The 23217-nt window shown below is 39.9% G+C and overlaps 1 protein-coding gene across 2 annotated transcripts in view; it reads left to right on the top strand.

Annotated features, from left to right (window-relative positions):
- The first annotated feature begins 2617 nt into the window (after positions 1-2617).
- NAA35 (N-alpha-acetyltransferase 35, NatC auxiliary subunit) overlaps positions 2618-23217 on the top strand; it is a 76981-nt gene continuing 56381 nt past the window's right edge. The window contains exons 1-6 of one of the 2 annotated variants that reach the window (XM_055123890.1): positions 2618-2755; positions 3413-3541; positions 13238-13271; positions 17281-17395; positions 19381-19455; positions 22351-22518. In XM_055123890.1, the coding sequence (XP_054979865.1) occupies positions 3418-3541; positions 13238-13271; positions 17281-17395; positions 19381-19455; positions 22351-22518 (516 nt within the window). In that variant the 5' untranslated portion in view covers positions 2618-2755; positions 3413-3417. Of the gene's footprint in view, positions 2760-3412; positions 3542-13237; positions 13272-17280; positions 17396-19380; positions 19456-22350; positions 22519-23217 lie in introns of both variants that reach the window. The other variant, XM_004600104.2, reaches the window with a different exon arrangement.

The raw sequence follows: 23217 nt of genomic DNA, 5'->3' as shown, positions 1-23217 counted from the left end.
AGACATCAAATCTTATTATCATTTTTCTTTGTTTTTGTATCACACTTGGCAGCTCAGGGATCACTTGTGACTATACATTCAAGATCACTCCAGAGGGGCGGGGACTATATGGGATGCCAGGGATTAAACCTGGGTCAGCATGAGCAAGGCAAGATGTTAATACAAGTTAATATCTTAATATCATCTCTGATCCAGTTAGTGGGCTAGGGACGTAGCTCAGTGAAACCTTTGTTCCATTGTCAGAATCTCCCCTTCAAAAATAACAACAAGAAAAATAACCAACTAGTGTTTACACTTGCTCAGGTGTTTTCTTAAAAAAATGTTTTTTGCGTTTTTATCCTCGGGCCACACCTTGAGATGTGTAGGGGCTACTCCCAGCTTAGTTAGTGTTTTGGGCTTCCTCCCTGTGGTAGGGTGCTGGGGATAAAACCCAAGTTTTCTGCATGCAAAGCATGTACTCTAGATGGTTTTGTTATCTCTACAAAATCCTGCCCAAAGTTTAAATTTGTCTACACTATAAGTTAACAAGTATCTAAAGTTTATTCAATTCACATCTTTTTCACTACCCTTTTGATTTTTAATTCATTACTTTTGTATTTTATATGTCTGCAATGCTCACTGACATCTTGATAGGATAATAGTTAAATATACATTTATCAATTCACTGCGTGTTATGCGGCTATTCTACATAAGTAGTTAATTCTTTAAGAATCACCATTGATAGATAAGTGACTGAAGGAAATTACTTGAAAATCATTTCTACAAAGGAATTTTGAGTTTTTTAATAAATTAAGTTGCAAGTTATTTCATGTATCTCTATTGTTACTAAGGGGGAGATTGGAAGTTATTACATGTATCTGTGTTACTGCTAAGGGGAGTCAATATTTTGAGTTTAGTGGAACATTGGGTTTTTTTCTGCTTCGCTCTTTACTCTCAGCTTCCTTTACTGGGTCCTAGAACTAATCTCTAAATGTTTGGTTTCCCCAGGACTCAATTTTAGGCCCACTTACTTCTTCACACTATCTTCTAAATGACATGGTCCTAAATGACATCTTTGTTGATAAATTGGACTAAAAATGATTTATATGTAGTAAATTAAGAAAGGGAACAACATAAAAGAACAAATAACACACTAACTTAAAAATTTGTAAGTTAGGGGCTAGCGTATTATGGGTGTGATAGTACAGTGGGTAGGGTATTTGCCTTACCTGTGGTGGTCTGGATTTAAGCCAAGGCACACTATATTGTCCCCTGAGCCCACCAGGAGTGAACCTAAGCACAGAGCCAGGAGTAAGTCCTGAGCACCACTGGGTATGGCCCCCAAAACATTAAAAAATTGCAGTTTAGGGACCAGAGACATGCTTGACTTGCATAAAGCTGACCAGGGTTTGTCTCTCTGCCATCAGAAATGGACCCCTTGAACACCAGCAGTAGTGAACCTTGAGAGTCAGGGATAAGCCCTGCACTGCAACTAAAATCACAAGTAATTATATATATGTCCCTATCTTCTTGAAAGTAGAAAATTACCAACAACCCTATAAATTGGGCCAAAAATGAGAGCAGACACGACACCATATTATATTAGTAAGTTTATGGAAAGGCACATTGCTGAGATTTAAAATGAAAACAATAGATACTTTCATCCCTAAACAAATAACCAGGAGAATTACTTCATCATATAAATGAATAAATTTAAACTAAGAGGGAAACTTTTATCAGTGTGGTAGCACCATTTTGATTTCCAGTTAAGCAATACAGAAGGTACAGTTAGTCCGAGGTCTTGACATCATTTGTGACTGTCTTAAATCTTGCTGTCTTTTAAGGTTAAGTAGTTGTAAACATGCAGTCCTTACTAGATTAGTCTAATTACAGTCCGTCTTTTTAATTATTTTTTAAAATGTCATCAAGACACCATGGTTGTTCACAATAGAGTCAATGTTTCAACACCATTCCCACCACCAGCGCACCTTTCCGCTAATCTGTTTTCCTCTCATCCCCCTGAGCCTGCCCCAGCTAACAATTTCATGATCTGCTCCAACAAAACTTAGAGGTAGGGCCTGGGCTGCCATGCAGTGGGTAGGGCCCTCGCCTCCCGCGCCGCCAGCCAGCCCGGGCTGGAAACCCAGCAGCCCCGGGTCCTCAGGGCCGCCGGGCGTGGCCCCTGCAGTCGGGAGTGGGCCCTGCGCACCGCCGGACGGCTCACAACCGATCAACCGAACAAAGAGAAACCCCGTCCAGGTAAAAACCCTGTTTAAAACGAGTCGTTTTACAATTTATTAATAAAATGAGAGAAGAAGAGTTGGCGTGACTGCAGCAACTTTGCATTCTTCCGCCTAGAGCCCGGGAAAGAGACCGGGGCGAGCGCAGGTACCCGGTTCCCAGAAGGGCATTCCGCGCGCAGCACCTACCCCGAGGGGCGGGCCCTGCTGCGGGGCGGGCCCTGCTGGCAGGCCACGCCCCCTCCGAGGACCCACCCACTCTCTAACCTGAAGCGGAGGAATTAACTTCTGGTCTCGCGAGTTCTCTAATTGCGCGAGAAGAGCAGACGGGGGCCGTCTACAGTGAGAAAGGGGGTGTGGCCGGCAGCGTCTGTGGCTTGAGGGCGAGGGGCGGGGACGTGCGTGAGGGCGGACGCCTGCGCGGTTGAGGCCAGTCGGCTGGGCTGAGGGGGCCGGGGGCGGCGGCGGCGGCTGAGGCGGCGGCGTTTTTCCTGCAGTCCGGACAGTGTGTGGCTGCGCGGGTGGCCACGGCTGAAGTAGGTAGGGGTCCCCATTGCGGCTCTCCGTTCCCGGTGTGGGCGCCATCACTCCGCGGGCGTGTGGCGGTCCCGGCCTCCTGTCGCGGCCCGGGCCTGGCCTGCGTTGCCGGGGCGACGGGCGGCCCCGGAGCGCCTGACCTCGTCTCGCAGCCTGTGAGCCGTCCCGCGTCTCCGCCTCAGGTGCGCGGGGCCTCCTGGCCGTGGAGCTGCGCCGACCGGGGGACGCGGCCCGGGCTCCGTGGCGGCCGGGGCCGGACACACTCGGCGCGGGCCGGCCGGCCGGGGACGCGGAAACCCGAGCCAGCGCGGGCTCGGCGCGGTGAGGCGAGGCCAAGTGCGGAGGAATAGCAGGCTTCCTCCCTCAGGAACCGCCGCCCAGGGCCAGCATCGCCCGTCCTCCCAGCGCGGGGCTCCCGGGGGCCAGCATCGCTCGGTCCTCTCAGCGCGGGGCTCCCCCGGGGCCGGCATCACTCGTCCTCTCAGCGCGGGGCTCCCCTGGGGCCGACACTGTCCGTCCTGTCAGCGCGGGTCTCCCCCGGGGCCGGCACTGCCCTGTGTGAGCTCCAGCCTTCCCCGGGTGACGCCGCGCTGCCCCGGCACCTGTGGACTGGGTTACGACGAGCAGCCGTGCCGACACGCATGTTCGTTTTCCAGGCATAATGGTCATGAAAGCTTGTGTGGAAGATGATGATTCAGGATGGGAGCTCGGTATACCAGAAAAGATGGAGAAAGGCAACACTAACTGGGTGGACATAACTCAGGATTTTGAAGAAGCTTGTCGTGGTGAGTTTGAGGTTTTGGATTAGAAGGGCAATATCTGGGAATGGGTCCAGTACAGCCTTCATTGTGCTCTCTAAAAACTTTCAACTCCCAACCTGCAGAAGTTTCCTGTTCTGTGAGAAAGTTATTGCTGCTTAGTACGTGGTGGTATGCTTGAAGCACGTAGTAGAGTGGAACGGATTAGTGCTTACCAGACAGCCACAAGTAATACTATTTTATTTCTCCTTGAGTGGTTCACCAACTATTTCTCCTAATTTCAGCAGTTTGTAAGTGTAAAAAGGTTGGGAACTTTTGTCCTACACCATCTGAATTAATGAAATCAACAGGTAAGTGGTTTATCAAGTTTCTTAACTACTCTCTATTGACCTATTTTAACTTTAAAGCTAGTTTGTTTGCTATAGCATTAATACTTCCATGAAGATCTTTTTTACCACAGTTTAGAAGTTACGTAAGAAGACATTGTACATTTGGGGGATGGGGGGGAGGTATACTGTGATTCTTGGTGGTGGAATATGTGCACTGGTGAAGGGATGGGTGTTCAATCATTGTATAACTGAGACTTAAACATGAAAGCTTTGTAACTTTCCACATCGTGATTCAATAAAAGAATAAATTAAAAAAAAAAGACATTGTACATTTGAAACTTACCAGATATCATCAATATCTGTTCAGGCATTTCCTTTGCACTCTTGTTGCATAGATAATGCAATTTACATTTCTTCACTGTCTGTAGAACCCATGCTGTCTGTTACTTAAACCTTATAAATCATCTCAAGTCACAAGACCTGTATTAAATCACTTTGGTGGTCCTCTCCAAGGTCTTGGACATACTTTGTTTTCTTGCTCTTTAATTGCTTTGCTTTTAGCAGATTTTCACAAAGCTGACTTTGTTACTGGCCTAAGTAGATTCACCTCTGGTTCTTTTTGTTCCACTATCACCTCAATTAAGTAATGGTTTAATATTCTTTGTAACATCTGTCTGTCATTTTCAGTGTTCTTTTATTTATTTTAAGCCTTATTCACTGAAATGTAAATTTCAGTCCTGACACGCAGAGAGTTGCCTGTCACATAATAAGATAAGGTTTTGTGGTAATTGGAGAAATGAGCATATTTGTTGTTTGAAGAGAAAGAACCTTAGAGGGAAGATTGTCATTATAAAAAAAGGAAAAGGGGCTGGATAGTACAGTGGGTAAGGTGCTTACCTTGTGTAGGATAACATTGGTTTGTTCTTTCTCCCTTGTCGCAGGTAGCTTAGGTTTATTGGGTTGCTCCCATAACAGTGCTCCCATTCCTCTGTGTTTATTTGTAACTTCTTTCTCTGTGCTCTGTTGACTTGCCACTGTCACTGTCATCCCGTTGCTCATCGATTTGTTCTGTTGATTTGTAAATAGTGTTTTCTCTTCCCCTTAAGTCCTTTGCATTAATTCAGAGCAATGTTCTTTTTGTATGGGCACAAGGAAGATAGTAAATGCTATGCTTTTGCAACTTGGGAGCTAATTGACTCTCAATGATATTTACCTCCTGGGCATCTGTTTTCTCAACTTAAGCCTCAGTTGCCCTTCCTTCCCAGCACCCCAAATGCAGGGTCCTGATGAGGGACTGGATGGACCCAGGGCAAGCAATGAGCTGTGTGCTACCCTGGCATTGAAATGAGCCTGGCCAAAGTGCCATAGTGCTTAACCATAGGTTAAGAGCATGGTCATGGACAAATTCTATCATGATCCAAAAAGTAATAACTGGATTCGAACCCTTCTAAGGTTAGGAATGATTAATCTGGCCTGAGAGTCTGTGGCAAGATGTTCCCAGGAGAGCTGCCCTATAAGTCTCAATGTATCTGTTATTGTGTCCATACAAAAATAACTAATACTAAGATGTTAAGATGCTAGGAGAAAAGGAGTACCCATAGTACAGTGGGTCAGATGCTTACCTTGTTTACCTTGAATTGCGTTGACTCTGGTTCAGTTCCCAGAATCCTTTATCACTGAGCACTGCCAGGAGTGATCCATGAGCATGAAGCCAAGAGTAAGCCATGAGCATTGCTGGGGTAGCCCTAAAACCAAAAAAAGGAAAGAAAAACACATTCTAGTGAGAATTTGAACTTTCAGAGATGGTGGGGCATAGAGAAATTAACTTCGGGGAAGAGAAGAGATAGGAAAAACTAAAGTTTGGATGATGTAGAGGTATAGTTCTCTCTTTTTTATAAAACCACATTATTTTTAGGTGGAGGGGGAGGAATGGTGGAAGAATACAAACTTTAGATAGAGACAATAAGGTCATGTCTTTGGTGATAATAAGGTGGAGGTGTCTAGAATAGTGTTTGAGTAAAACCTCTAGTGCAGGTGGAAAGGGAACAAACTGAATAAGCAAAGTGGTAAATCATGTGCCTTCCCCTACAGCTGTTTTGAAATGTGGCCATTAAAGTATGCCTAAGTGAGATTGTAGAAAGGACATTAGATTGATTATTGGGTGACTACCCCTAGTTGTCAGTATGAGGAAGAGAGGAGTGTAAATTACAGTGTAGTTTTTACTGTTCAGAGGTTTGAACTTGTGTTTTTTTTGACATTCATCACACTTGTGTTCAGGGGTTACTCCTGGCTCTCTGCTTTGGGATCACTTCTGCCAGGGCCTGATCTTTGGTCAGTTGTGTGAAAAACAAGCTATACTTATTTTCAAACCTCACTATGTTAGACCTTTTGATGACAGGATAACTCAGTTTGTAGATCAACTCTCCTATTTTGTTGCCTTTGGCTCTTTGTTGCTGTATATCTTTAAGTCCCACCTATAAGAGATCATTCTGTATCTCATCTAATAGACTTCACTCCGCTTGATATTCTCCAGCTCCATCCATGTTGTGGCAAATTCATGATTTTGTCCTTTCGTAGAGCTGTATCATTTTGAATTAAATTTAAATGATCTGTTTTAAAGGAGAGCCCAGCAAGCTACCAAGAGTATCTCGCCCGCACGACAGAGCCTGGCAGCCACCCGTAGTGTATTTGATATGCCAAAAATCGTAATAACAATTCTAACAATGGAGATGTTACTGGTGCCTGCTCAAGCAAATCGATGAGCAATGGGATGACAGTAATACAGTGACAGGGTTTTAAAGGGATGTCATTTTGCGCTTAAATGGGAATGGTTTTATGATGTATGTGTGATTTGAGTTAGGCCTTGAAAGAGTCATGAAGTTTCTATAAGTGAATTGTGACCGAATCATCTAGACCAGTCGATACCAAATTGGGAGTTATTGAGGGGTGCTGGTACGTTCAGGGTATCTTTGGGTACAAGTAGGGAAGAGGCATTTTCTGTTGTTCCCTTAAAGAAGGTAGATTTCCAGGGAGCCCTGAATACTTTTTTATAGGAAAGGTGGTTGTAGGCCAAATAAGTTTGGGAACTTATGGTCTGGACTGAGGTAAACCATTTTAGTATCAGAGTCATAAGCGTTTGTTTCAGTTTTGAGGAATAGTAAATCTGCTTTTTTAATAGAAGGAATTTTGAGTAGGAAGGTTTTTTTCTATAAGAATCAGTGCTTCACTGAATTGAGAAGGGGTGGCATATGATTTTGCTGCCAACAGCAAAATTTTTTTAGATATGCTGTTAAAAAGACATATACACTTATGACTGAGGTCTTTGTTTTGTTTTGTTCCTCTCAAGCAGTTGTTAGGTAGTTTTGGGGCCACTCCTGACAATACTTAGCCAACTGGCAAAAGATTCATTGCTAGGGTCTGAGAATACTGTGCTGCTCAGGCCCTGCAGTACAAGGGACTTCAAGGGCCTCAGTGGTACTTGGGTGTCTCTAGTACTATTCCTAATCTGGTGTTGCTTGGGGAACTTTGTAGTCCCAGGGATCAAAACCAAGTCCTCAGATCAGGCATATGCTAAGCATGTACCCTGACTGATGTATTTTAAGGGTTTTATAAAATTAAAAAAATTGTGGGGGTGGATAGCCACATCCAGTGGTGGGTATTCAGGACTTCTGGCTCTCTGCTCAAGGATCATTCTGGCAGTGCACCATATATGATGTCAGGGATTGAACCCTGGCTGGCTACATGCATGGGAAGTAAGTATCTTACCATCGGTACCACTCTTCAGCCTGAGGGTTTGGCTTTTTTTTTCTTTTTTTTTGCTTTTTGGGTCACACCTGGAGATGCACAAGGGTTACTCCTGGCTCTGCACTCAGGAATTACTCCTGGCAGTGCTCGCGGGACCATATGGAATTTTGGGATTCGAACCTGGGTCTGCCGCATGCAAGGCAAACGCCCTACCTGGTGTGCTATTGCTCCAGCCCATAAAAGGCTTTTTTAAAAAAAATTTTTTTTTTATTTTTAAGAATTTTATTTTATTGAATCACCATGTGGAAAATTACAATGCTTTCAGGCTTAAGTCTCAGTTCACCAGTGTCCATATCCCACCACCAAAAAAAAAAAAAGTACACCTCCCATCGTGCCCCCCATACCCACCCCCTGCCTTGTAACTGATAAATTTCACTTTACTTTCTATTTACTTTGGTTACATTCAATATTTCTTTTTTTTTTTTTACAGATTTACATATTTTTTTGCTCGTGTTTCAGTCATACAATGCTCAAGTACCCATCCCTCCACCAGTGCCCATTCTCCACTACCAATGATCCCAGTATCCCTCCCACCCCCTCACCTATTCCCCCCCAACCCCGCCTGTGTGGCAGGGCATTCCCTTTTGTTCTCTCTCTCTAAAAGGCTTTTCTTAAGGTAACATTAGTTAACAAGAGTGTGGATGTTTAAATGTTTTAGGGTTACAGTGTTACCATATCATCCTCATTAATAAAGTGCTAATATTCTTCTGCCAGAGCCGTTTGGCCCCTTTCAGCCCACTTTCACCACCACCCTCAACCTTAGTTCTCAGGGTTTGTGTTCATTGGGCATTTCTTATCCCTCACTTTGTTTCTTTGTTTTATACACCATTATGACTGAGATGGACTGGAGCGATAGCACGGTGGGTAGGGTGTTTGCCTTGCATGTGGCCAACCCATGTTTGATTCCTCCGCCCCTCTTGGAGAGCCCGTCAAGCTCCCTAGAGTATCTTAACGGCACGGCAGAGCCTAGCAAGCTATCCATGGCGTATTTGATACACCATGGGTATCACAATGGAGACGTTACTGGTGCCCGCTCGAGCAAATCGATGAGCAACGGGATGACAGTGATACAGTGATGACTTAGATATCTATAGAGTATTTGTATTTTTCCTCCTGGTATTTTATTTAGTGTGACCCCTTTTTTTTTTTTTTTTTTTGCTCTTTTTGGGTCACACCTGGCAATGCACAGGGGTTACTCCTGGCTCTGCACTCAGGAATTACCCCTGGCCATACTCAGGGGACCATATGGGATGCTGGGATTTGAACCCGGGTCGGCCGCGTGCAAGGCAAATGCCCTACCCGCTGTGCTATCTCTCCAGCCCCTAGTGTGACCCCTTTTAGTTCCATTTGTGTTGGAGCTAAAAGCAAGATTATATTTCCTAATGGCTGAGTTGTATTCCTTTGTGTATATGCTGCATAAGATTGATATTTAGTAAGATAAATCCTGGCAAGGACTAGGATAAAATGACCTAGGGTGCACAGTTTAAGAAGCTACTGGCTGAAAATGAAAGCCTCCTTATATTTGTACTTTAGCCACCTCTATTCTTTTTGCCTAGTTCTAGTCCTGAGATCAATTTTTATGTTTGTTTTTCGGGTTTTTTTTTGATAGGAATAGTTTTTATTGCTTTAGAAGGTGCTTCAGTGGAATTAAATTTTTATCTTTTTTAAATATCGCTGGAGTGATAGCATAGCGGGTAGGGCGTTTGCCTTGCATATGGCTGACCCTGGTTCAATTCCCAGCATCCCACATGGTGCTCTGAGCACCTCTAGGAGTAATTCCTGAGTGCATAGCCAGGAGTAACCCCTGTGCATCGCCAGGAGTGACCCAAAAAGCAATATATATATTTTATATATATACACACACATAATATATACACATATAATAAACATAAATTCTCAGTCTGTCTCTGAGAACTGTTCATTATGTTTTATTGTGAACTTTTGATAAATGCTTTTCATTGGTTTATACTTTGATATATGGGACTGTTACAATATTTACCTTGTGATTAACTAGGAGGATGGGTAAATTTTTGAAAACTGCTTTTACCCTATAGAATTTGGTGGTATTTAATCTGTAAAATACTACATTTTAAGCACCTCCTTAATTGTTCACTGAAATTATTTAACAAGTTTTATAATCACTACATAAATCACACTCATATAATCTTGTTAGTTTGGGATGAAGCTTTGATACTAGGATTTTCTCCATCATACTAAAATGCCAGTGTTCAGACCTGCTTTATGGGGGATGAAACCCTTTGATTAGCTATTTACTCAAGAATTTTCTGCAAATAGTGAGAGCTTGATTTCTTCCTTTCCTACCTGAATGCCCTTAATATCTTTTTCTTGCCTAACAGCAATTGCAAATACTTCCAGTACTATATTGAACTGAGAAGTGGAGAGAGTGGGCATCTTTGTCTCATCCCTGATCTTAGAGGGAAGTTCTTAGTTTTTCCCCATTGAGGATGATGCTTGCCATAGGCTTTGTAGTAGATGACTTTAACTATATATATTGAGGAAAGTCCCTTCTATACCCATTTTGGCCAGAGTTTTCATCATAAATGGGTGCTGGATCTTGTCAAATGCTTTTTCTGCATCTATTGATATAATCATATGGTTTTTATCTTTTCTTTTGTTGATATGATGGATTAAGTTGATTGATTTTCCGAATGTTAAACCATCCTTGCATCCCCGGGATGAATCCCACTTGGTTGTGGGATATGATCTTTTTGATGAGTTGTTGAATTCTATGTGCTAATATTTTGTTGAGAATCTTTGCATCCGTGTTCATCAGGGATATCGGCCTGTACTTAGGGAACCCTAAAACCTCTACCAAGAAACTCCTAGCAACAATAGACTTGTATATGAAAGTTGAAGGCTGTAACATCAGTACCCGAAAGTCCATGGTTTTCCTATACGCAAATAATGAGAGAGAAGAAAGTGACATGAAAAAAACAATCCAGTTCACAATTGTGCCTCAGAAAATCAAGTACCTTGGAATCAGCTTAACTAAGGAGGTAAAGGACTTGTACAAAGAAAAGTATAAAACTTCTTCAAGAAATAAAAAGAGGACACTAGGAAATGGAAAGATATCCCCTGCTCATGGATTGGGAGAGTTAACATTGTCAAAATGGCAATACTCCCCAAAGCGTTGTACAAATTCAATGCGAGCGGTTGGGTGTTCGCCTTTCACGAGGCCGACCCGAGATTCCTCCGCCCCTCTCGGAGAGCCCGGCAAGCTACCGAGAATATCGAGCCCGTGCGGCAGAGCCTGGCAAGCTGCCCGTGCGTAATGGATATGCCAAAAACAGTAACAATAAGTCTCTCAGTGAGAGTCGTTACTAGTGCCCTATAAGGATACCCATGACATTCTTCAAAAAAATGGAGCAAACACTCCTGCAATTCATATGGAACAATAAGCCCCCCCAAACAGCTAAAGCAGTTCTTGGGAAAAAGAAGATGGGAGGAATCACACTCCCCAACCTCATTCTCTACTATAAAGCAGTAATAATTAAAATAGCATGGTATTGGAACAAAGGCAGAGTCGCAGACCGATGGATCATGGTTGAATATCTGACACACCTCCCCAAATATATGATCATCTAATCTTTGATTAGGGAGCAAGAAATGTGAAGTGGAGCAAGGAAAGCTTAACAAATGGTGCTGGCAAAACTGAACAGCTACATGCAAAAAAAAGGGGGCTCAGATCTCTACCTAACACCATGTACAAAAGTCAGGTCAAAGTGGATTAAAGACTTCAACACCAGACCAGAATTCATAAGGTACATGAAAGACAAGGTTGGCAAAACCCTCCACGACGTTGAAGCTAAAGTTATCTTCAAAGATGACACGCCACTGACCAAGCAAGTGAAAACAGAGATTAACAAAGGGGACTATCTTAACTAAGAAGCTTTTGCAACTCAAAAGAAACTGACCAAAAGACAGTTACAGAATGGGAAAGGATATTCACCCAGTACCCTTCTGATAAGGGGTTGATATCAAGGATTATACAAGACACTAGTTGAACTCTATAAGAAGAAAACATCCAACCTCATCAGAAAATGGGGGAGGAAATGAATAGAACTTTTCTCAAAGAAGAAATCTGAATGGCTAAAAGACACATGAGAAAATGCTCTACATCACTAATCATCGGGGAGATGCAGATCAAAACAACAATGAGATATCATTTCACACCATAGAGTCTGGTCCACATCCAAAAGAGCAAAAGCAACCGATGTTGGCGTGGATGTGGGGAGAAAGGGACTCTCCAACACTGCTGGTGGGAATGCCGACTGGTTCAGCCCTTTTGGAAAACAATATGGACGATTTTCAAAAAATTAGAAATTTAGCTCCCATTTGACCCAGCAGTACCACTCCTGGGAATATATCCTGGAGAGGCCAAAAGATATAGTAGAAATGACATCTGCATTTGTATGTTCATTGCAGCACTGTTTACAATAGCCAAAATCTGGAAGAAACCAAAGGATCCCCAAACAGATGACTGGTTAAAGAAACTTTGGTACATCTACACGATGGAATACTATACAGCTGTTAGAAAAGATGAAGTCATGAAATTTGCATATAAGTGGATCAACATGGGAGGTATTATGCTGAGTGAAATGAGTTAGAAAGAGAGATAAATATAGAAAGATCGCACTCATCTGTGGAATTTCAAGTAACAGAATAGGAGACTAACACCCAAGAGTAGTAGTGATAAGGACCAGGAGGTCTACTCCATGGCTTGGAAATGAGTGTCACATGCTGGGGGAAAAGGCAGCTGAGATAGAGAAGGGAACACCAAGCAAAGTATGTTGGGAGGACCCATTCAGGTTGAACGATGCGTGCTAAAAGTAGACTATAGGCTGAACATGCTCTATTACAAACTACAACACCTTAAAGAAGAGAGAACTCAATGGGTGGGGTGGTGGGGGATGACACTGGTGTGGTGTGAGGGATATTGGGAACATTGGTGGAGGAGAATGGGCACTGGTGCACAGATGGGTAAATGATCATTGTATGACTGAAATGCAAACACGAAAGTTTGTAAGATTGTAATTGTACCCCATGGTGATTCACTAATAAAAAATTTAAAAAATAAAGAAGCAGCACATAGAAAACAACAAAAAAAAAGAATTTTCTTCATTATTTAAAATTTAGTTTGGGCTTAGACTGCATATGGTGGTATTCAGGGCTTACTTCTGCTTCTGTGCTTAGTGGTTAATCCTGGGTGGTGGTCAGGGGACCATATATGGTACTGGGGATTGAGCCAGTATTTGCACATGCCTTACTTCCTATACTCTCATTAGTTCTATTGATGGTTATTTTAAAATGAAGCTTATAGTTCTGATTGAAAAACTGTAACCTGTAATAATAGGCTACTTAAGTGTTACAGTGTAATTTCGAGCTAGTATTTAATTGTTCACTCAGTTGAAAGATGTACTTGTTTATTAAGTAGAAATAAATTATTTCTTAGAAAATTAATTTTGAAGTAATGCAAGCACTGTTTTTAGTTGCTAATGTTTCTCATTTTTCTTAGAATGAAAAGTTATATACAAATATATGATTTAAAGAATTTTTCTCTTTCTTTTAGAATTAAAGTTGGGAGAACTGCTTCATGATAAGTTGTAAGTATTTGTGTCATTTGAAATAGCCTACTCTGATACTTCCAACTTTTTTATGTGCTGTAGTGTAGTATTCCTTGAAATCTGATTGATTTTACATACATACAAACCACTATGGAAATATTATAAAATATGTTTAATTACAAGTATATTTTAAACCTTGTTGAAACATTTTGGAACCACCCAAAACCCTTTCTTGTAGTTCTTTCCTTGAGGGTAGCTATATGGGATGTGAAGTTTGAAGAAAGATTTCAGCAGTATTTTCTGTATTTTAAGGCTGTTCATTGCAGCCATTAAGTGAATGGAAAATCTCTGGGAAAGTAAAATAAAAGGAAATGCTTGGCTATATTTATACTTCTGTAGATAGTCTCCATTATTATAGTACCGTGATCAGGCTCAGTTTTCAGATTGGGAATATAAATTAGTAAGTGGACAGACCGGACATTTGGGGAATGAGGTAGAACCTTAAATTTAGTTCTGGTTCTCTTCAAATTTGATCATGTATTAGAATTTTCTGAAAGGCTTAAAATTTTATTATAGTCTAGGTAACATGATTACAGTAGTTTTAATTTTTATGATGCTGATGTACAAATTTACTGCACTGCCACCACCACCAAAGTGCCCAATATCCTTCACTAATGTCTTTATTGCTCTCTAGTTAACATGGATAGCTTGGCCCCACCTTCACAGATTTTTATTTAATACGTTTTCTGTGGGAACCTTAGAAATTGTATTCCAAACAAGTTCACAGGTAAGAATTATGCATTGAGAATCACTGTAGGTGGTTAATGGATGAAAGGTTATTTTGATGCTGCAAGTAATTACAGAAAAGAATAGTGATGAAACTAAACCACAAGATAATGCAAAAAGGAATATGTTTCCTGGCTGTGAAACAAACTTTAAAGGAAGAGATCTTGAAGGACCTTTATTTCCCCAAAGGTCTGAGTTCAGGAAACATGATTTGCAATAGTTTACCTTGTTTATATATTGTATGTAACCTTCCAATCTGTATTCTTTACAGTTACTTTTCTTTTTACCAAGTACAGGTATTAGTTAAACTAGTGTTGCTAACCCTTATTGTTTGTTCTGTTTCTTTCCACTAAAATGTAAGCTTCATGAGGCAGCAAATTTGTTTTGCTTATTTTTATTTTTCCAAGTGTCTGTAACAGTACCCAGTATGAGTATTCAATGTAAAAAGTAACTAACTTGATTTTGTTATAGCTTCAAGTTAGTTAAATTAAATAGAAGTTCTTAAAACTGCTTTTTCTTTTCTACATAGGTACATGTTACCCATGTAATAAGTGAATATTTTCTTTTGACAAATAAACCACCAGAGGAAGAAAAAACTTGCTGTTACACCATTTCTCCCTTTTAATCTTTAACCTATGCCCAAATATAATCACTGTTACAAGTAATCAGATTGTTGCATTTTCTTTTGAATCTATATTATTGGTGGGAATATACACTCTGTATTCTGTGAATTTTTTCCCATTCAAAATATCAGAGATTTTAGTACATATAAAAGCTCTATCTTGTTTAACTATTTCCTTGTATCTTACACAGTTGTTGTGCTATAATTTATTTTATGCTACTCTTACTGGTTACATTTAAGTTGTATCACTTTTGGTAATAAGGGTAAATTTAAGACATCTATATTAATTTATTTCTTTACGTTCAAATAATTTTTAGCTAAGATGACTGGATTTTTGTGGGTTCAGTCATATTTTCTCTCAAAACATTGCTGTCAATTTATACTCACCACTTATATGAAGTACACTAAATTAAAAAGAAAGTTTAATTTATCACCCTAAAAAGCCCTCCTATTACTCTTGCATTAATTGCCTTTAAGTTTGTGTAGCTTTTTATGTCTCTATTGTTTATTCTGTATACTGACTTTAAAAAGATCAGTGTATCCTGTGCATTGCCTGGTACTCAAAAACAAACAACACAAACCTAAAGAAAAGGATGCAGTTGCAGTTATCGGGCTTTACACAATTTAAAGCTTTGTAGATTACTCAGAATGTATTTTACGTCTTAGGTTTAGAACTTAAGTCTGTATGGTCTTTACTTTTTCAAGATGGTTAGCCAGTTGTCTCAGTAGGATACACTAATTCAGTTTTGCATATTTCCCGAACAATTTGAAATTTTACATTTTTCATCCATAATTCCAATAGAAATATAGATTTTTTCTGTTTCTCAAATTAATCCATGTATAAAAGGCTTTTAATAATCATAGCTTCATATTACATTTGATACTTGGAGAATTCTTTTTGTTTTGGGGTCATACTGGCTATGTTCAGGACTTCTATTTTTCTCCTTAGAGGTCAGTCTCCAAGGTACTTGGGGGTTCATATGGGATCCTGGGAATCAAACTGAATGTGCAAAGCAAGCACCTTAAGCCCTGTACTGTCTTTCCAGCCCCTGAATTCCTATTTTTGTGGAGGCCACACCTGGACATGCTCAGGGCTTTACTCCTGGCTCTGCATTTAGGGATCACTCGTGGTGGAGCTTGGGGGACCATATTTGGTGCTGGGGATTAAACCCGGGTTGGTCACATACAACACAGATGCCCTACCCACTGTACTATTTCTTCAGTCCCTTGAATTCCTACTTTTTATGGAAAAGACTGTCTTCCAATTTTACATATTTCCTTTATGACCTCTTTTTTGTTTTTGTTGAGGGGCTTGTACCTGGTAGTGCTTGAGACCATGAATGCTAACCCAACAGTGGTCAAGGGGCTCTTAGGTGCTGGGAGTTGAACCTCTTGAGTCACACTCCTGACATTTGGCCTTGTTCCATTTGGGTTTTTATTAGCAGTATTCATGTCAAATTTCTTGAAGATTGTCTTCAGTAAGCATGTTAATCTTGTCATAGAATCTTAAATTGAAGTGCCAAGAGACTTGAGTTTCAGAGGTAAAAAGCTCCTTTAAATCCTTTTACTTTGGGCTTTCCCTGTTAGTGCTTAGGGCTGCTTCTGGGCTCTGTGCTCAAGGATAACTCCTGGTGGTACTCAGGGAACATTATGTTATGCGTGGCCAGGATTGAACCCAGGTTAGCTGTGTGCGAAGCAAGTGCCTTACCTGCTGTGGTATCTCTCCATCTCCATCCTTAAAATTTTTTTAAAGGTCTTACTAAGCTGTGGCTTAGTAGCTTTTCTTAAAGGAATGACTGGTAACATGGTTAGTGTGTTTATTTTCTTGGTAATCCAATGGTAATCCAGTTTTGCTAAGCAAAATATGAAATCATGACTGATGTCTTGAGGCATATTTCATTTCATATAATATTTACCATTCAGTCTCCAATATATTGAATTTATCTGCTTTTATGATTAATAAGCCAATAGATTATCAAAATGTCAGGCTCTTTTCATATGGCATTAGAAACAGTAATGTGCCAGGTTATTTATGTTTCAAAGAAGAGAGAACAAAGATTTATAAATTGTTATGTTTGATGTTTATTCCAAGCATGGCATATGTTGAAAGGAATAAGATGACAGTGAAATTCATTACAAATAAATTGGTCTCTTTGAAAAACTTGAAAATTCACTATGTTTTTGAAGGAAACATTACTATTTTTTTTTTTTTGGAGGGGGCCATATGCACCTGTGATTAATTCCAGTAGTACTTGTAGGACCATAAATGGTGCTGGGAATCAAAAGGGGATATGCAGTGTGCAAAGCGAGCACCTTAATTTCTGTACTATCTTTTGGCAGTGCTTTGGCTATCAGGGTTAATTCCAGCACTGCTCAAAGGGTTGTGTGGTAACAGGAATTGAACTTGGAGATGTGGGCATAGGCTTTGATGCCAGTTCTTTGAGCTATCTCTTGACTCTCATAAGTAGGAGAATTTATATGTTGAAACAACATTAATTGAAATAGAGGTGATAGCAGGTTGGGAAGACTACATAGAGTACTTTAGTCATTTCAAAGGCTATAATTGTATCCCTTTATCAGTCTTAGTAGTAAGTTTACAGGATTAAAACAATTTGTGCTAATTGATTTTCTTATTTCCAGATTTGGTCTTTTTGAAGCAATGTCTGCCATTGAAATGATGGATCCCAAGATGGATGCTGGCATGATTGGAAACCAAGTTAATCGAAAAGTTCTCAATTTTGAACAAGCAATCAAGGTAGTGACTACTACACTTTCTGTGTTTTCTTTTACAGATTTTTTTATGTTGCATGTTAAAATATTTTAAAGCTGGAAAGACAGTACTGTGGATAAGGCACTTGCCTTGCCAGTGGCTGACTGGTTCTATTCCTGGAACCCCACATGGTTCTCCATTTACTGCCGGAAGTAAGCCCTGAGAACAGCCAGATGTGGCCCCAAAACCCGGGAAAAACCAAACAAAAATATTTTAATTTATGGAAATTAAATTTAGTATAATAAGTATAATTTGGTCTGAGAGATTATATAGGTGGTAAATCTACCTAGGTTCAATCCCTGGTATCACTTCTAGCACCACCATGGGGTTATTCCAGAGGACAGAGCCAGGAATAGCAGCTGTTCTTTCTTCGAAATTCTAAAAATTTATTAAGTTGTTCATTAAAAGCTTATTCTAAATATGTGTTTATGCTCTTTAAATGTACACTGGTGGAAGGATGGATAATAGAACATCTTTGATGATTCAACTGAAAAAAGAATAGGAAGATAAATTGCTTTGCTCCTTAAAATATTCTGAAACTTTTGAGTTTATATTCAGTGCTAGAATGAATTAGAAATGTGTTTGGTGAGAGTTGAGTTAGAAATTCATAGTTGTTACAGAATTTGTTTTTTATGTAGATTGTAGTTTAAGGTGATATTGATCATACAATTATTGTATCCCACCACCACCACCAAAGTTTCCTCAGTCCACCACCACTGTCCCTATGTTAATCTAGTTACTCACTTCATAAATAATTGCTAAGAATATGGATCCTATCAGCAGTAATTTACAGTTGCATTATAGTTAGCCAATTTAGGGAAGTATTTACATTTTACTTAATTGGGGCGGGAGAGAGGGTCATTGGCCTTTACCCAGTGCCCCTTAGAGACTGCTCTTGACTCTGCTCGGGGATCACTTCTGGCAGTGGTTGGAGGATGACGTGCAATGCTGGGGATCAGACATGGGTTAAAGGCAAACACCTTAACTCCGTATACTAGATGGTCCCTGGAAAGAATTTTGTATTCTCTGTGAATTTCTGTTGTGTTCTTTAAAGGATTCGTATTTATTTATACTTGGCAGATAATTGGAACTTTACTTTCAAAACCTTATTTTTCTCTTTTTGCTTCTTTATGAGACCTCCTTTATTCTGTTTCAAGTTAAAGAGGCTTTGTTTTCTTGAAAGGCTGTTTAAGAAATACTATTTTTATATTATTTTTGTGTGTGTGTGGTGGAGGGCTTGGGGGGGGGGTGGTGGATATACCTGGTGGTGCTCATGGGCTTATTTCTGACTCTGCACTCAAGGATCACTCCTAGCAGGGTTTGGAGGACGGCATATAATGCCACATATGATCAACCTCATGTCAGGCATGTGCTCTACTCGCTATAGTATCTGACTAACTTCCTATGCCCCAACCCTGAAACATAATTTTTAAGAATATAGTGATTTTGGCTGGAAAGAGCGTTTAAGGCACCTAGTTCAGATCTTCAGCACTACATATGGTTTCTTGAGCACTGCCAGGGATTGCTCCTGAGCACAGAGCCAGGAATAGTTCTGAGAAATGGGTGTGGGCACCATAATCCTCAAGAAAAGAGTATAGTTCTTTGATCTTAGAGGAAAAACTTTTAATTTATTTTCCTTTAAATACTGCGTTGAGTATGGGTTTGTTTATGGCTTTTAGTGCATTTATGCTATCCCCATTTTGTTGATGGATGTTGAACTACAAATGGATGTAGAACCTTGTCAAAAGCCTTCTGTATATTGATTATATGCTCAGATGATTTTCATTTTTCTGATGTATTTAATGATAGTGTGTGAGATCCATCCTCACATTTCTAATATTAACCCTACTAGGTCATTAAAAAATGAATATAATGCTAATTTGGCATGCTAGTCACAAAATCATTTTTCTTTAGAATGCTGTTTTAAACTAGGTATTACATATTATAGCATAATTTTCTCTTCTTTTCAGGATGGCACTATTAAAATTAAAGATCTCAACTTGCCTGAATTGATAGGAATAATGGATACTTGTTTTTGCTGTTTGGTAAGAGTTAAAAATAATACAATTGGTTAATTAACTGATTTAGCATTTAAATTTAAAAGTGTATACCTATATTGATAAATCCATGTAGTACTTGACCTGTTATTCTGTGCAAAAGATTGGTCAGTTCATCTGGGTGATACTGGGTTCTAATTTTCTGGTTAAAGGCATTTGTTTTCCCCAAGAAAGATAATAATGTAACCATTTCCCAGCATACCTTCTTGTTTCCAAGATTCACAGGTAAGTAAATCTGCAACTGGAGGATTTTGTAAATTACTAAATAAGGCATTGAAATAGAAAATTTTGGATTGGAAGATTCCGCCCCATTCCCCCAGTCTATGTTAAATTGTAGTGAACTGGTATGTCTTCTGGTTTTTATATGCTAGTCTGTCTTTCCTAGACATTATTGCCTATTATATGCTTGGTTTTGTTTGTTTTTTAATCATCATCTTTATTTTATTTTACTGCTTTCTGACCTTTTTCTTTTTAAATTGATGGCAAATATATGTAAAATACACATATATTTCTTTTTTTAGTAAATATTCATTGATTGCTAATGTGTGTTCAACGTGAATTTTACTTTTACTTCTGTAAGCTGTTAGATATCTGATACTATTTTACTTGCTGAGAATTATTATATTGCTGAAGAGTACTATTTATTCTTACAGTTTCTGAGAAGGAATCATAATCAGAGTCCTGGTGCTGGTCTTTTTTTCCTGTCAAACCCATCTCTTTAAGAGATCTCTTTTTTTTTTTTTTTTTTGCTTTTTGGGTCACACCTGGCGATGCACAGGGGTTACTCCTGGCTCTGCACTCAGGAATTACACCTGGCCGTGCTCAGGGGACCATATGGGATGCTGGGATTTGAACCTGGGTCGGCCGCGTGCAAGGCAAACGCCCTACCCGCTGTGCTATCTCTCCAGCCCCGAGATCTCTTATTCTTTAGCAGTTTGAAGTTCTTGAAGAATAGGGGAAATAGAGGCAAGACAAAGTTTAGGGCAGGGTAGTGTTTGACTACTAGAGGCTCCCTAAGGGCTGAGAGAAGGTAGGAATGGAGGTTAGTTTTTAATTTGTTTCTTTGGTTGTTGTTATTTTGTGGTGCTGGGGATTGAACTATAGTTCAATGCACTCTACTACACTGAATCATGTCCTCATCCCCAGGATAGGATTTTTGCCAAAGATGAGGAACTATTTTAGGAGACTCTTTTTAAAAAATATTTAAAACTTTTTTAAATTTTATTTTGTTTTATTGAATCACTGCGAGATAGTTACAAACTTTCATGTTTGAGTTACAATCTCACAATGATCGAACACCCATCCCTACACCAGTGCACATTCCCCACCACCAATATCTCTGGTATACCCCCCCTTTCCCACCCTCCCCCTGCCTCCATGGCAGACAATATTCCCCATACTCTCTCTACTTTTGGGCATTATGGCTTGCAACACAGATAACTGAGAAGTCATCATGCTTGTTCTATTATCTACTTTCAGCATGCATCTCCCATCCCAACTGGTTCCTCCAGCCATCATTTTCTTAGTGATCCCTTCTCTATTCCATCTGCCTTCTCCCCTCTACTCATGAAACAGTCTTCCACCTATGCTGCAATCCTACTGTCCTTGGGTGTCAGCCTCATATGATGTTATTCTATACTTATTTTAGGAGACTCTTGGGTCTGAGTTTCGCCTTTAATAAACAGCTGATTTTAGTCTGGAAAGTCGTCTACGTAATGGTACAAAATGCATGGTTTAGAGTAATTTTTGTGTGCTTTTACCATTTTGTATACTATAAACATGGGAAATTATACTCTGCTTATATGTCACTGTCACTGTCACTGTCAACCCGTTGCTCATTGATTTGTTAGAGCGAGCACCAGTAACGTCCCTCATTGTGAGACTTAATTTGTTTTTTGGCATATCCAAAACGCCACGGGTAGCTTGCCGGGCTCTCTGAAAGGGGCGGAGGAATCGAATACCGGTTGGCTGCCTGAAAGGCGAATGCCCTACTGCTGTGCTATCGCTCCAGCCCATGCTTATATGTGTGAAAGGAAAATTACTAAAAGTGTTAGGAAAAAAAAGATAAGATGTGAAAATACCTAACGTAATACAGTTATTCTGTTTTGAAGTGTAGTAGTTGCTTAATTTTGATTGCTGTTGGTGTTCACAGCTTCTAGCACTTCCTTCCCCATGATAATCATTCATTAGAATGGTGTTGAGTGGTATAAGTGTTTTGTAAACACTTCTGATTGGCAACATATAATTAGAAATAAGAGGCAAAAAAAATCCCACTACCAGTAGTTTGCAGGAGTTCAGATTAGTTATAATGCTTTTGAAAGGGTTACTCATTATGAATATTTAAAAAGCTGAATTAGTGGCTAAGGGACGATTCCTTCTAAAATTGTGAATTCTAATTTATAGATTTTTATTTTTTATGCTGTAGAACTGATCAGTTTTAGGTAATCTGTAGGAAGTACTCTGACTTCATTAGTCTTCAAATATATTGTATATTACATATAAGAATTTTGTTTGTCTTTTAGCTAGTCCTCTCTATGGAATCTCAAAAAACTACTCTAAATTTTAACATTTTGAATATTTTTTTCCCTTCTTCAGTTTTGAGCCATACCTGGTAGTGCTCAGGGGTTATTTCTGGCTCTGCACTCAGGAACTAGTCCTGGCAGGGCTTTGGGGACCATATGGAGTGCTAGGGATCGAAACCAGGTTGCCATGTGCAAGGTGAATAACCACTGATCACTCTGGCCCCAATTTTTGTCTTCTCTTTAATCATTTTTGAATCTTGCGATTAATCATTTGAGTCTGTAGTACTCTGCCTTTGACTGTTGAATCAGTTTATACTTTCATACCGTCTTAAAATGATACGTTCTTTTATATTTTCTATAGATAACATGGTTAGAAGGCCATTCCTTGGCACAGACAGTATTTACGTGCCTTTACATTCATAATCCAGATTATATAGAAGATCCTGCCATGAAAGCTTTTGCTCTGGGAATCTTGAAAATCTGTGACATTGCGAGGGAAAAAGTAAATAAAGCTGCTGTTTTTGAAGAGGTAAGATTTTTTTAAATTTAAGAATTCCTGAAGCTAATTGCCTCCTTACTGTGATGTATGTGTACATTTATCAGCATGTGTACTTCAAGCGCATATGCTGCCCTAGCCCATGTGTGCTTCTGCCTATGTGGCTGAGCAAATGTGTCACCCGCATCTCCCCTCTTGAGATGTGCACTTTCATGCTTTCATGTCTAATGCTGGGGTGTGTGTAGGGCTCTCTCCACTCTTGAAAGAGCCTGGGTTTTCTCTTGAGCATGTTACTCGACTCTTGTCCAACTTATCTCTCCCTCCTTCCCTTCAAAACCTCCAAATAAAAACTGTAATTTCTAAAAGAAAAAAACTTTTCAAAAGTGATGCTATTGCTGTTTGCAAATATACTGGCTAAAGCAAAATTCCTATTTCCAAATACTATCACATTGGACATTAAGATTTCACATAAGAATTTTGGGAGTAAGGAAAGGTGAACTTGAAGTGCAGGATGTCAGCCTGAATATGCTGAATATGCTATTTAGTAATGAAGTAAACACCAAGAATTTCTCTTTAGACATACAAGATTTGAGAGTAGTGATGCCCAAGCTAGAGGTGGACTATAATCATTACTTGAGGTTAAGTTTACACAATTTTGAGATTTTTATTTCACTTTTGTTTTTTGTGCCATACTGGTAGTGCTGACTCTAGGTGTTGCTCAGGGGGCCATAT

Source organism: Sorex araneus, chromosome 1, assembly GCF_027595985.1.
Source record: "Sorex araneus isolate mSorAra2 chromosome 1, mSorAra2.pri, whole genome shotgun sequence".
Taxonomy (NCBI): domain Eukaryota; kingdom Metazoa; phylum Chordata; class Mammalia; order Eulipotyphla; family Soricidae; genus Sorex; species Sorex araneus.
The sequence above is the reverse complement of the archived record's forward strand: the minus strand, read 5'-3'. Positions and strand labels throughout refer to the sequence as shown.